General features: G+C 36.9%; 1 protein-coding gene across 1 annotated transcript in view; it reads left to right on the top strand.

The window, feature by feature from the left end:
• DKK2 (dickkopf WNT signaling pathway inhibitor 2) overlaps nt 1-12,378 on the top strand; it is a 93,841-nt gene extending 81,463 nt beyond the window's left edge. The window contains exons 2-4 of the mRNA XM_054591647.1: nt 6,141-6,291; nt 7,452-7,607; nt 11,853-12,378. Coding sequence (XP_054447622.1) covers nt 6,141-6,291; nt 7,452-7,607; nt 11,853-12,103 — 558 coding nt within the window. The 3' untranslated portion in view covers nt 12,104-12,378. The remainder of the gene's footprint in view (nt 1-6,140; nt 6,292-7,451; nt 7,608-11,852) is intronic.
• Nucleotides 12,379-12,749: the final 371 nt, after the last annotated feature.

Genomic DNA, 12,749 nt, shown 5'->3' on the forward strand with positions numbered 1-12,749 from the left:
ACTTCCATTTTTTTTAATCTTAAAATTGCCTGGAATATGCTTGTGTTTACAGTAAGTTTTGCCATTTTATAGGGGGGGGGGGAAGGAGCCAAAACCATTATGCATTCCAAATATTGTTTTACTGCATTAGCCAGAGGTACAAAAGACTTTTTTGTATGACAAGCTAAAGTAGAATTTGGAATATTGATTTAACAAAGATATTCTTAATGGTTGATCAGGGCATCCTAAGTGAACAAAGTCCCTTTCTTTCTTTGTCTTATCATTAATTCTTTAAAAGTGAAGCTTGTCTCCAGTTGGAAAGTTCTGATATAGAATATTCAAATTAGTTTTGATGACGTTTATATTTTAAAACTTAACTGAATGTTTTTAAGACACTTAAATTTTTCAAATCTAGTAATAAATATGTTATGACTTATTTTAGGATTAATATGCATTGATCAATTGAATGATATCACATTGCTGTGAACTTCATTTTATTAAATGCTTAATGTTATAGATCATGATAATAAAACAAACATAAACTTATGCTGAAAATTTCACATGTCAAATGTGTGGAAGGTATTTATTTTTAAAAATTATTTTAAGAGTTACAAAGGCAAAATACATATAGAGTACTGAACCAGTTGTGTCTGGATCATAGTTGATGTTCAATAAATAAATACCAGATAAATGACTATTGAATATTGAATGAATACCAAGCAGCTGTCTTAATGAAGCTATGGCACACATCCAGAACATCATGAAATAACTTAAGTTTTCCACTGGAATTTAATATAGCTCAATTCTCCTGGCCTTATGTTCAGAAATCCTCAAAGATGTATCTAGTACACCCTTATCCCCTAGAGGTATTTGTGGACAATGGAAAAGATCAGATTGCACAGCCATGGCTTGCAGTGTTCAACTACACAGGAGCCAGACGGAGTTCTATGCCATTGGACCTCCTGCAGTTGCAATTATAGGGTTTGAATTTGAAATGACCACCTTCAAGGGTAGCATGCCTTGCGTGTTCATTGAAATATAGATCTGTCATATGAAGTGCCTGATGAGGAAAATTAATCTTTTCTCTAAGATCCTAGGGATAGGCAGTCTGATCCGATTTCCAAGATGTAACTGCCAACCTTTGGCTCTTTGAGACCCCAGCTCCTTGCTGCTACCTTTATGGGCTCCAAATGATTTCTATTCCCACAGCTGGGTCGCCCCACCCCCCACCCCCCAGGCTTGTTTCTGCCTGCCCAGCTGATGATGTTTTTCTGGCTCCAGAAAACTTCCGGGGTTGTTACAAACAGTGCTTGGGGGACAAAGGATTGCTCAGATTAAAACAACAACAAAACTAGGACGGTATTGCAAAAATCCGGATGGGTGGCCATCCCACATGAACAATTTGTGATGTTTCCCTCTTCTTTTTTTGTCCCCATTATTCAACAGGAACAATGCCATTATTTTGAAAACTTGGGAATTACACTAAGGTTTAGTTGTGGCCAAATGTCTATTCAATAGCCAGTGCTGCTGAGATACCTGAAACACGTTTTCTTATTTTATTATTTTTATGGATCTTATTACTTCATTGTTGCATTTGACTATTCTATGGAATGAGCAGTAACTGAGAAATAAGAATAAATTCAATCCTAAATCTAGGTCTCAAATTAATAAGCCTTTTCTCTCTGCAGTCTGGAGAATAATTGGGAAAAAAAGGCTCAGGTCAAATAGGATGTTGTAACATTTCATTTTCTTTTGTTCATTAGAATATTATGTAATTATTATTTGCACAATGGGCTTTTGCTTATAACTCTGATTACATTGAGTTTAACTGGACACAAACTGTTGTTAAAAAATAGAATGAGAAAATGTTGACAGTCTTGTCAGTGTTTCCTACCAGCGTTCTGTCTTGACAACAGCTACAGCAGGACATGCTATTGTCATTTGGAGGCTCCTAAAAATAGAAGTGGCCAAGTTTACGTTTCTAATCTCTAAATTCAGTGCACAGGTCACCACTCAAACACCTTCTCTATGTGTGCATTAAATCATCACTACTAAATGCTCTTACTCATGACGCCTCACAGTGAGGCCTGAAATCCCTGAGTCCCTTGCTGCTGAGCACATACATGTGCCTTACTAGTGGAAGTCACTTGACCTCTCTTCTCTTCATTGCTAAAATTTTAAATAATTATTTCAAATTAGCGCAGAGTAAATAGAATGAAAAAATCCTTTATACTAAGGAAACATGCTCATTTCTGATTGACTTTATTTGAGCTGTGTCCAGTATGTGAATGTACTTAGTTTTTTTTCCTTTAGTTCATGTAATGGTTGTAATGAAAATTAGCACTGCTATTTATGGAAACCTCTTTTTTTTCCCTAGGAAAACAGTTGGGCAAAACTTCTTTGTGTTTTGGCCTGATCTTGGATAGCTCTCAGACATTCTTAATTTATGGCCCATCATCATCTGCTATTATTAGATTTCTCAAATGAATTCATCTCTTAATTGTGACCAAAGCTAAGTTATGAACGAGTCTTCATGAAGGCAATTATTCTTGGATGCTCACGGAGCCAAATTTCTGTTTCAGTTTTGGAGTGTTTCATTATATTTTATGTATGTATTTATTTACTTATTTATCCTCACCTGAGGACATGCTTATTGACTTTTCATTTTATTTTATTTTATTTTTAGAGAGCAGGGAAGTTAGGGGAAAAGAGAGAGGGAGAAACGTCAGTGTGAGGGAGAAACATCGATTGGTGGCTCTTGCACATGCCCTGAGCAGGGACTGAACCCGCACCCTGGACATATAAATGATGCTCTAGCCAACTGAGTCACACTGGCCAGGGCAATTTAGGAATATTTTAGTACAGGACAAGTGACTAAGGTCTCTCTCTAATTCTATCACTGGAATTACAGTGACACAGAATGTCACTGTTCCTCAGACTGTTCACCCAAAGTCAAGTAAATGGAGTTACAGAAATTCACTATGAACGATTTCCATAGGAGGTAAAATAAATCAGTCTTTTTACTCATTTATAAAATAAGTACCAAAGAAGCATATTATTTTTTTGTTGTTATTAAATGGAAACTTAAAGTACTCAAATTCACTTTTTGTTAGTCACAAACCCATCATCAAATGAGACCAGGAACAGATTTTTGGAGCCAAAGTAAATGGAAAATAAAGATTTTTTTCATGAGAAAGTTTCTGAATGGCACTTGTATTAATGTATATAATTCCCTTCAGTGGTCTGTTAATCGCCACAGTCATCACTTCTTAGAATCCTCCACAACGACTTTCAACAAGTGCTTCTTTTACCCTCCCTCCCTCTTTCCCTCTCTCCCACACTATGATACTGTTTTCAGATGTATTAAAGGGGTTAATGTCGGGGGGGACCTCAATAGCAAGATGAAGAGTCCTTATACTTGAGATGAAACTGCCTTGTTTAAAATTCTTTACTGAAAAAATAATTCATTAGACTGAAAACTAATTGATTAGACTGAAAACATGAGCATTGCTATTAATAGGTCAGATCCCATTTTCTCATGTTCTTCATTTTCTTGGTAATGGCTAAGGCAAGGGAAACTTTATGGCTGAGTGGATAGATCTGTGCTTGGGGACACTGACTTCAGAAGGCCAGAATGCCCCCAAATACCGCTTGCTTTCCCTGAAACCTGCTTCAATTAATTTATGTCATCCTTTCTTGATCTTACTCATACATGAAAGCTATTTATTGGAACCAGAAGTTTTATAAGCACACTAGAAGCTGTGTAACATAGCCTGGCATTTCAATTATTAAAATTTATTTTTTTAATTGTCAGAGAATTCCTCTTAATGTTATGCTCTAGGATTCCATTCCAAGTGTCTGTTCACATTAACAATAACATTCCTTTGAAAAAGAAATCCTGCGTACTTTTTTGCCTGTGTCATATCTGTTTTGAGTTAATTAAAAGATATATTGAAACATAATAAAACTATTTATCCTCTAATACATTTTCTCAGATAAAATGAGTTTAGCTTTAAAAAAAGGTGTGAGAATTTTACTGTGATCCCATTCAAATAAAGGACTACTATGCACATTACTTTTTATAATATTGTCTGTATTGAATAGTTGCAATTTCAGTATTTTTCATTTCTTACCAACTAAGATTGAGAAGATGATAATGTGCTTTCACAATTTTCTGGATGAATAACTGCTTTTAGCAAACAACTCATTTTCTACCATATAGACTCATCTTTTAAGAATGGAACCAAGTATTATTTCATATTCAGATGTTCTTGAAGATTTCTTGTTTGAATAGTAAATTGCACATGATGTTTTAGGTGGCATGTATTTGTTTCTATTGAAAGAACATGTCCTATTTCTGAGGAAGGGAAAACAATTTGTAAGACATCAAATGTTTCTTGCAAAACAATTTGGTGAAATAAACGTAAATGAATCAGATCCATGTGAACTGTATTTCAATTAAAAAGAATGGGTTTAAATATAAAGGGAGTAAAGTGCTTGAGGGAAAGAGTGTGGCAAGTCAGGAAGTGACATTTGTTTTGTTTTCATTGGTTTTGGATTCTTGGAAAATGGCCTGTTACTCTGAATTCAACTTCATTCAGATTCTCCCTTAAGCCTAATAAGAGAGTTCCAGAATGGGACGCTAATAAGCAAATTCATATTATAGCTTTATCTGGTTCCAATGATAACAACAGAGGCATCAAATATTGCCACTGTGCAGTCCTTCAAAAGCACTTTCAATTTAAAGTTAGTGGTTTTTCTAGTTTTTATTTTCTTTTGCGTGTAAACAATAAATCATAATGATACTAAGCATTTTTTTCAAAGAACCACATGTAAAGTTTTCAGACTCACACATCAACTTCATATTTATTTCCTCTCACTGAAGATGATCCAATCTAAATGAAAACCATGTGGGGGTTGAATGTATACATACAGAGTATACACAAAAGCCAGAGAAGGGCAGGGGAGAAAGGCGATGGTAGAAACAGAGAGAATGAAAGAGAGTGAGAGAAAGAGAAGGAGAAAAGGTACTAGCGATGCATACAGAGTTAGGCCATCAAACCTCATGTCTTAAGTAAAGCAATCAAGTCACACTTATTATCTGAGTCACAAAAATGTTATCCCACAGTTTTATATTTATATCACTTATGCTTGCTTTAAAAACTGCATAGCTTTTTTTGTATTTTTCAATTAAAAAATAACTATACATTACTCTGAAAATCAGGAGGGAAATGAACAATCAAAAAAAAAGAGGAAGAGAAAAAGAAAAGAAAGTCTCCCTGTACGCATGCCTCAGAATATGAGTATGTTTGATATGTGGTGTGACATTTCAATTTATCAACTCTTAGCCTCTGAAAACAGGAACGTTTTAAGTGGTCTAATAATTTGCAAAAGGCAAGGAGTATATAACTGCAGAATCTGTTTTTATTTTTTGAGATGCTCCTTAAGTAGCCTTCTGAACACATAACTTGGTGGTGAAATGTAGGAATAAAAGTTATTTCTGCATAATTTGACGGTGCAGTAGCCAATGGGACTATTCTTGTGTGGAAGGAGCCTGCTCTGTTGTTACCTGAGAACATGCTGATGTGACTGGAGCTTAGCCTCTCTCTGACCCCTCAGAGCACTGCTGGGCTGTTCATCACTGCCTTAGAAGTGGTTCTGCTCCTTGCCCATCACAGGCAGGAATTGTGAGGAGTTACTTTTAAAATATTTGTTCAACAATTGGGTAAATGCATTTCAGGTTCCAGCACAGCCCTTGTTATTTCACTTAACCCTCCCCTCATCCTAGTCTAGCAGATGAAAAGAAGAGTGGCTAAGCTGGCTGTTTCAGTCATACCTTAAATGCGTGGTGCTATAAGAATTACAACTGCCTCTAAGCCCCCAAAGTCACTTATAAGGGCTATACTAATCAATGCTAAGTCTGAATTTTAACTCCAAACTTGTGTCAATGAAAATAGATGCATAGTGTCAATTTTGCCTTTCTCACCATCAGCAACCAATGTTTCTAATTTTCTCAATTAAGTAAGTATCTCTATGTAGGATCTATGCTCAGAACATTATTACAATGGCATTTTCATCATAATTTGCAACAGTAACTTTTCATAAGTGTTAAAAGATCTAATCTACTTTGCTTTTGGTGTTGTTGTTCCACTTCGTGACAGGCCTACCCTTGCAGCAGTGATAAGGAATGTGAAGTTGGGAGATACTGCCACAGTCCCCACCAAGGATCATCGGCTTGCATGGGGTGTCGCAGGAAAAAGAAGCGCTGCCATAGAGATGGCATGTGTTGTCCTGGTACCCGCTGCAATAATGGTAAAGATCGCACTCAGAGTTGATGGGCTTCTTTCTTTTCATCTAGGAGGTCTGGCCGCTTAAACTACCTTTCCTCAGACTCCTGATATATAAAGAGTCTTTTTAAATAGGCAAGAATTAGAACATGGTTTAGATATGATTACTTGGATTACCTCTAAAAATCTTAGTTTGCTTAAGCTCTGATAACCTTCTGTATTGAATATTCAATGTTAAGCTAGGATTTGAAGGGTTGAAGAGTTGTGTGGAAGTAGCTAGATGTTCCATTCTACTAAACACATGAGGAAATGCATGCAAAAGAACCAAAGAAAAGAACCTGCTGTGATTTAGCAATGCAGTTGTGAGTCCATCTTCCAATTTCATGCCAGTTTCATACCTTGATTCTTATACTCAAGGTGTCTTATTTTGAAGGCCTTACCTGGTGGCACACTCAGATGGTGATGGAGTGATTTGTTCTTCCAATATGAGATACAGGAATCTATTCCCCAGACATTCCATAAGCATGGCTTCACCCAATCTCAATGAATTTATAGGCATGAATTCAGCAATAATAATAAAATGAAGAGCTACAGACATGTGGTAAAACCACTAAGTAATTGCATATGCTTATTCATGCAAACAACATAATCAGGCTCATGTCCCTATATTTGTTCCTTACCTCTGGGCAGAGTCCTACTGAAAATACCTTAGACAGTAGGCGAAGGGAAGAGGATCTCATACCATTAGAGATGCTTACAGTACAGTTTAGGATTAAACAAAGAGACATGAGTTTCAAAGATGGATGTCTGATCAGACCTTTTCAATGTATGAATAGCTAATATTGATTTAATACTTTACTATGTCACTATTTTAAGTACTTCACATGCATTCATGCATTCAAGGTAACTTAGTAAAATGAATTCTGTTTCTGTTCTGATTTTTGTCCAAGGTCATGTAGTCTTGAGTGAGACAAGGTGCCAATCAAGGAAGGTTGGCTCAGTGCCAAATTTTCAATACTTAGTTTCAATAACTTTGTAAATGAGTGAATGGATAACTGAATAGATAGATGATAGATAGATAGATAGATAGATAGATAGATAGATAGATAGATAGAAAGAATACTTGGGTAAGAACCACACCGTATAGAATTGAGTAAGACTAATGGCTTACCTGACCATCTCCAGGCATCTGCATCCCAGTCACTGAGAGCATCTTAACCCCTCACATCCCAGCTCTGGATGGCACTAGGCACAGAGATCGAAACCATGGTCATTACTCAAACCACGACTTGGGATGGCAGAATCTAGGAAGACCACACACTAAGATGTCACATATAAAAGGTAGGAATAATTGCACTTTTAAGTTGACTTTTTCTTATTCTATAAGGAAGTATAGAAAAATATAGATAATTAATTCCATTGGTTTTAGGAAGATACAAGGAAGATACTTTAAGGTCAAGATTTTAATTGAATCTATTAACTCTTAATTTTGAGGATGCTTAGAGCTTCTTTATAGTTTCTAAGTTGTTAGAAAATATGTGTTACAAAAATTGTGGTACCCTGATCAACTATGCAATCTTCTTTACAGTCCTTACACATGGAATTTAGAAGAATTTTTTTTTCAGTGTCTACAAGTAAAGTTTTTTATCTATTATATATTTTATTGATTATGCTATTACAGTTGTCCCATTTTTTTCTCCCCTTTATTCCCCTCTGCCCTGCACCACCCCTCCCACCAGCACACCCCGCCCCACCTTGGTTCATATCCATGGATCGTATATATAAGTTCTTTGGCTTCTCCATTTCCTATACTATTCTTAACCTCCCCCTGTCTATCTTATACCTACTATTTATGCTTCTTATTCCCTGTACATTTTCCCCCATTCTCACCTTTTCCTTTCCCTCTGATCTCCATTTCTGTGATTCTGTTCCTGTTCTAGTTATTTGCTTAGTTTAGTTGTTGATAGTTGTGAGTTTGTTGTCATTTTATTGTTCATAGTTTTTGATCTTTTTCTTAGATAAATCCCTTTAACATTTCATGTAATAAGGATTTGGTGATGATAAACTCTAATTTTACCTTATCCAAGAAGCACTTTATCTGTCCTTACATTCTAAATGATAGCTGTGCTGGATAAAGTAATCTTCGATGTAGGTCCTTGTCTTTCACGACTTTGAATATTCTTGCCAGCCCCATCTTGCTTGCAAGGTTTCTTTTGAGAAATCAGCTGATAGCCTTATGAGAACTCCTTTGTAGGTAACTGTCTCCTTTTCTCTTGCTGCTTTTAAGATTCTTTCCTTATCTTTAATCTTGGGGAACATAATTATGATGTGTCTTGGTGTGTTCTTCCTTGGGTTCAACTTCTTTGGGACTCACTGAGCTTCCTGGACTTCCTGGAAGTGTATTTCCTTTGCCAGATTGAGGAAGTTCTCCTTCATTATTTTTTCAAATAAGTTTTAAATTTCTTGCTCTTCCTCTTCTCCCTCTGGCACCCCTATGATTCAGATGTTGGAACATTTAAAGTTGTCCCAGAGGTTCCTAATCCTCTCCTCACTCATTCTGTTGTGGTTGAATATTTATCTCTTCCATCTGCTCCAAATCATTGATTTGAATCCCGGTTTCCTTGCCTTTACTGTTGGTTCCCTGTATATATTTCTTTATTTCACTTTGCATAGTCTTCACTTTTTCCTCCATTTTGTGACCGTACTCAACCATTTCTGTGAACATCCTGATTACCAGTGTTTTGAACTGTGCATCTGATAGGTTGGCTATCTCTTCATCGTTTAGTTCTATTTTTGGAGCTTTGATCTATTCCTTCATTTGGGCCATATTTCTTTCCCTCAACACACCTGTTATGTTGGAAAGGGCAGAGCCTTAGGTATTTACCAGGGTGGGGCAACCCAGGTCAGTGTTGTGACATTGTGTGTAGGGGAGGGGTCTGAGAGGGAACAATGCTGCTTGCTTGGCTCTCAGCCAGCTTTCAGTCATTTTCCCCGCTACCAATAAGCAAATTGGACCCTTATCATGCTGATTCCTGGGTGGGTGGGTTTGTGTACATTGTAGGACCCTTTGATTCTCTCCAATGGACTCTCCTGTGAGGCTGGGAGTTTCTCCCACTGCTGCATCCTCCACAGGTTCTTACAGCCAGACGTTTTGAGACTTTCTTTTCCCACACTGGAACCATAGATTGTGCAGTCTGTCTTGCTCCCCAGCTGTTCCTCCCAGTTTATCTGCATGCAAATCTGGGACCGCCTGGTCTGGCAGCCCCACCTTTTCCTCCAGCCACCACCTTGCCACAGGTCCTCTCTACCCCAGCTGCCCGATTTGGCCCCTCCTACCAGTCTGGATGAATGTTTCTCCTTTAACTCCTTGATTGTCAGAGTTCCATACGGTTTGATTTTTCTGGCAGTTATGGTTATTTATTGTTTTTAAATTTGTTGTCCTGCTTTTGGTTGTGTGAGGAGGCAAAGTGTATCTACCTAAGCCTCCATCTTGGCCAGACTAGAATAAATTTTTTATATAAGCATTTCTGTCACATAACAAAAGACAAATCATTCTGAAAAATAAATGGGAAAATGTTTGCTTCCATATGATTAAATTACTGTTTTTTGATTCTTTCTCATCTTTGCATATTCACAAATTTTATTTCACTAAATAACCAATAACATCCTATTCATAAAACAATTTACCAAAAATAATTGCTTTCTAGTGAGAGTATGTATGGCCATAAATCCTCTTCCTTCGTTCAAAATATTTGAGAAGCCCAATTTTTAATAATAAATTTTAAAAGTTTGAAACTTATTACTAGCACTACATTTTGAGAGCATGAAACAACCCAGTTTTAAAGGAAGCTTTTTGCAAGTGTATTCTGTGGAGCTCTTTCTTTCAAGAATTTTTATGAATAAAAGCGCCCTGTGTTTTGTATTTTGTAATAGTGTATCTTGCCATTTTTGGAACTTTATAATAAACATTGGTATATTGAAGGCCCTGAGAAGTCCAGTGATGAAGAACTTTTGAAAATACTGTACTTCCCCGACTTATTTGAACACAAAAACTATTTCCCCACATTTCCATGTTCTGTAGTGAAATCATCATATAGGATACCTGACCTATTAGTCTGACCTAGGATACTAATGGTCATGTGGATAAGGCTAGTTAGTAACTGATAGTTCTCCTTCAGTTATCCTTTGTCTACACTCCCTGAAGACCCAGTCCTTTAACCATATCTCCCATTTCTACTCCATCAAATTCACATTCATTTGTTAGTACATGAGCATCTCTCTTTATTGTAGCAGATGTCTATGTTACTGTACACTTTTAAATTTACCAATTATTTGTATATAATTATGTGTGTAATTTTATGATGGCAATTAGGAAAAAAATCTCATGCTGATGGCTAGTGAGTTGTGTTCTACGTTGCACAGTGGGACTGGTTACATTTGGGATGACAGAGAATCCTTTCCATCAAGGATTCTCACACCATGGTCTTCATGTCAAATCTGTCCAGCTGCCTGTTTTTTTTTTTAAATAATCTTTTATTATAACACAGACTTGCTCATTCATTTGCCATTATCTATGGCTCTTTTTGCAATACAACAGTGGAATTGAGGAGTTGTGATGCATATGATCTAAAAAGCCAAAAATATTTCCAATCTGGATGTTACAGGGAAGTTTGTTGACCCCTTCTTTATGCAGGTTACACATCAACCCAACTGTTATGTGTGGGTGCTCTTTGCTGACTTAATCCTTCTTCTGAATTTAATATCCATATTTGTGCTTCCACATGTTTTTTTATGATGGCTTCTTGGTTGACCATGGGGCTTTCTGCCCTTTCTCTATATCACAACGTTTCATAGACTGCATTTCGTAGGCTCCCTGTCAGATAGCTTGTGGCCACGTGGATATGGCTGGGGTGGTACACTGAGAAAGAGAGGAAGGAAAAAGCCAGCATGTTCTCCCTGCCTACACTGGTGTTTTCTGCAGGGCTGTATCTCCTTGAGGTTTTAGTGCTGCCATCTGGACCTGTTCAGTTCTCATCCTGGATCCTTTAGCCTAAATGTGGTAGTGGCTTCCTGCTGTTTTGCTTTAGCATCCTCTGGTACTTCTTAGTCCTGCCATTACCTGTGTGACTAGTTTGCTGCATTAAATACCTTTTATTTTGAAGAATCAGTTTCTGTTTTCCTGCCTAGACTCTACTACATGATCGTAGGAGTTCCTGAGAATTTCAGCCTCCTACTTGAATCAGAGTTTGTGTCCAACTCTCAAAATGGCCCAAATTAATTAAATTGAAAGCAATTCTTATTATTTACTTAGGTTTTACTCACCTAGTAAAAAAATATAATAATAATCAAGGAAGTATCTAGAAGCAGACCATGACAAAGTAAAGAGAAGACCAAGTACAATCAAGCTATTTATTAAACTTGATATTCAGACAAATGTGAAAATAAACAATAATGGATTTACATGATTAAAAGGAGAGCCAATTGATGTGAATCCAAGACATTGTGGAAGACAGTATTAGTAAAAATATTTTCTGTGCTTCTTTTCTGAAGTTTCATGGTGATATATTTTGGTCATCATCCTTTCAGGGCATGAAGGAGACCCCTGCCTACGATCATCAGACTGCATTGAAGGCTTTTGCTGTGCTCGTCACTTCTGGACCAAAATCTGCAAGCCAGTGCTCCATCAGGGGGAAGTCTGTACCAAGCAGCGCAAGAAGGGCTCTCATGGGCTGGAAATTTTCCAGCGGTGTGACTGCGCAAAGGGCCTGTCTTGTAAAGTATGGAAAGATGCCACCTACTCCTCCAAAGCCAGACTCCATGTGTGTCAGAAAATATGATCTCTTTGGAGAAAATGCATCCCAAGCAGACTGTGAATCTGTGCATTTAATGCATCGTGGCATGGTGGAAAATAGGGTTTGGATCTCAGAAAAATGGCTAATATAAGGCTTGTAATAAAAATAGAGATCACAGAGTGAGAGAAAGAAAAGGAGAACTGAACAGATTGGAAAGGGTGACAAATGTAGTACAACCAGTGTGTTTCCATTATGCAGCTGGTTTATGTAAATAATGTACACACTTGTGAAAATGCAATTACTGAGAAAAAAAAAAGCACAGGGAAAATTTCTGATGAATACCATGTAACTTTCCAATATTTTAGGTGGTGCTGGAGGATCAGGTTCCTTCAGATTGGTGACTGTCTACAAAATAACCTAGAAGCCATATTTCTGTTCAAAGTTATAGTTTAACAAAATACTCCCATAATATCTTGGTATACAATAGGGTCTAAAACATTAAAACATTGTTAAATAGGAAATGAAAAACAGAGCAGAGTTAAGTCACAACACGGAATCACCTTTTATTTTAGAACACTACTACTGTTCAATTAAAGGCCTTGGTAGACAAGGAAAAAAAGCAGTTGTTATTTTCCAAATAATTGCAAAATAATTGCAGGTCTTTTATCAAGGCCTTTAGAAAAGAAAAACT

This window comes from Pteronotus mesoamericanus, unplaced genomic scaffold (assembly GCF_021234165.1).
Source record: "Pteronotus mesoamericanus isolate MK-2021 breed Mesoamerican mustached bat unplaced genomic scaffold, CSHL_Meso_final scaffold_232, whole genome shotgun sequence".
Lineage (NCBI taxonomy): Eukaryota > Metazoa > Chordata > Mammalia > Chiroptera > Mormoopidae > Pteronotus > Pteronotus mesoamericanus.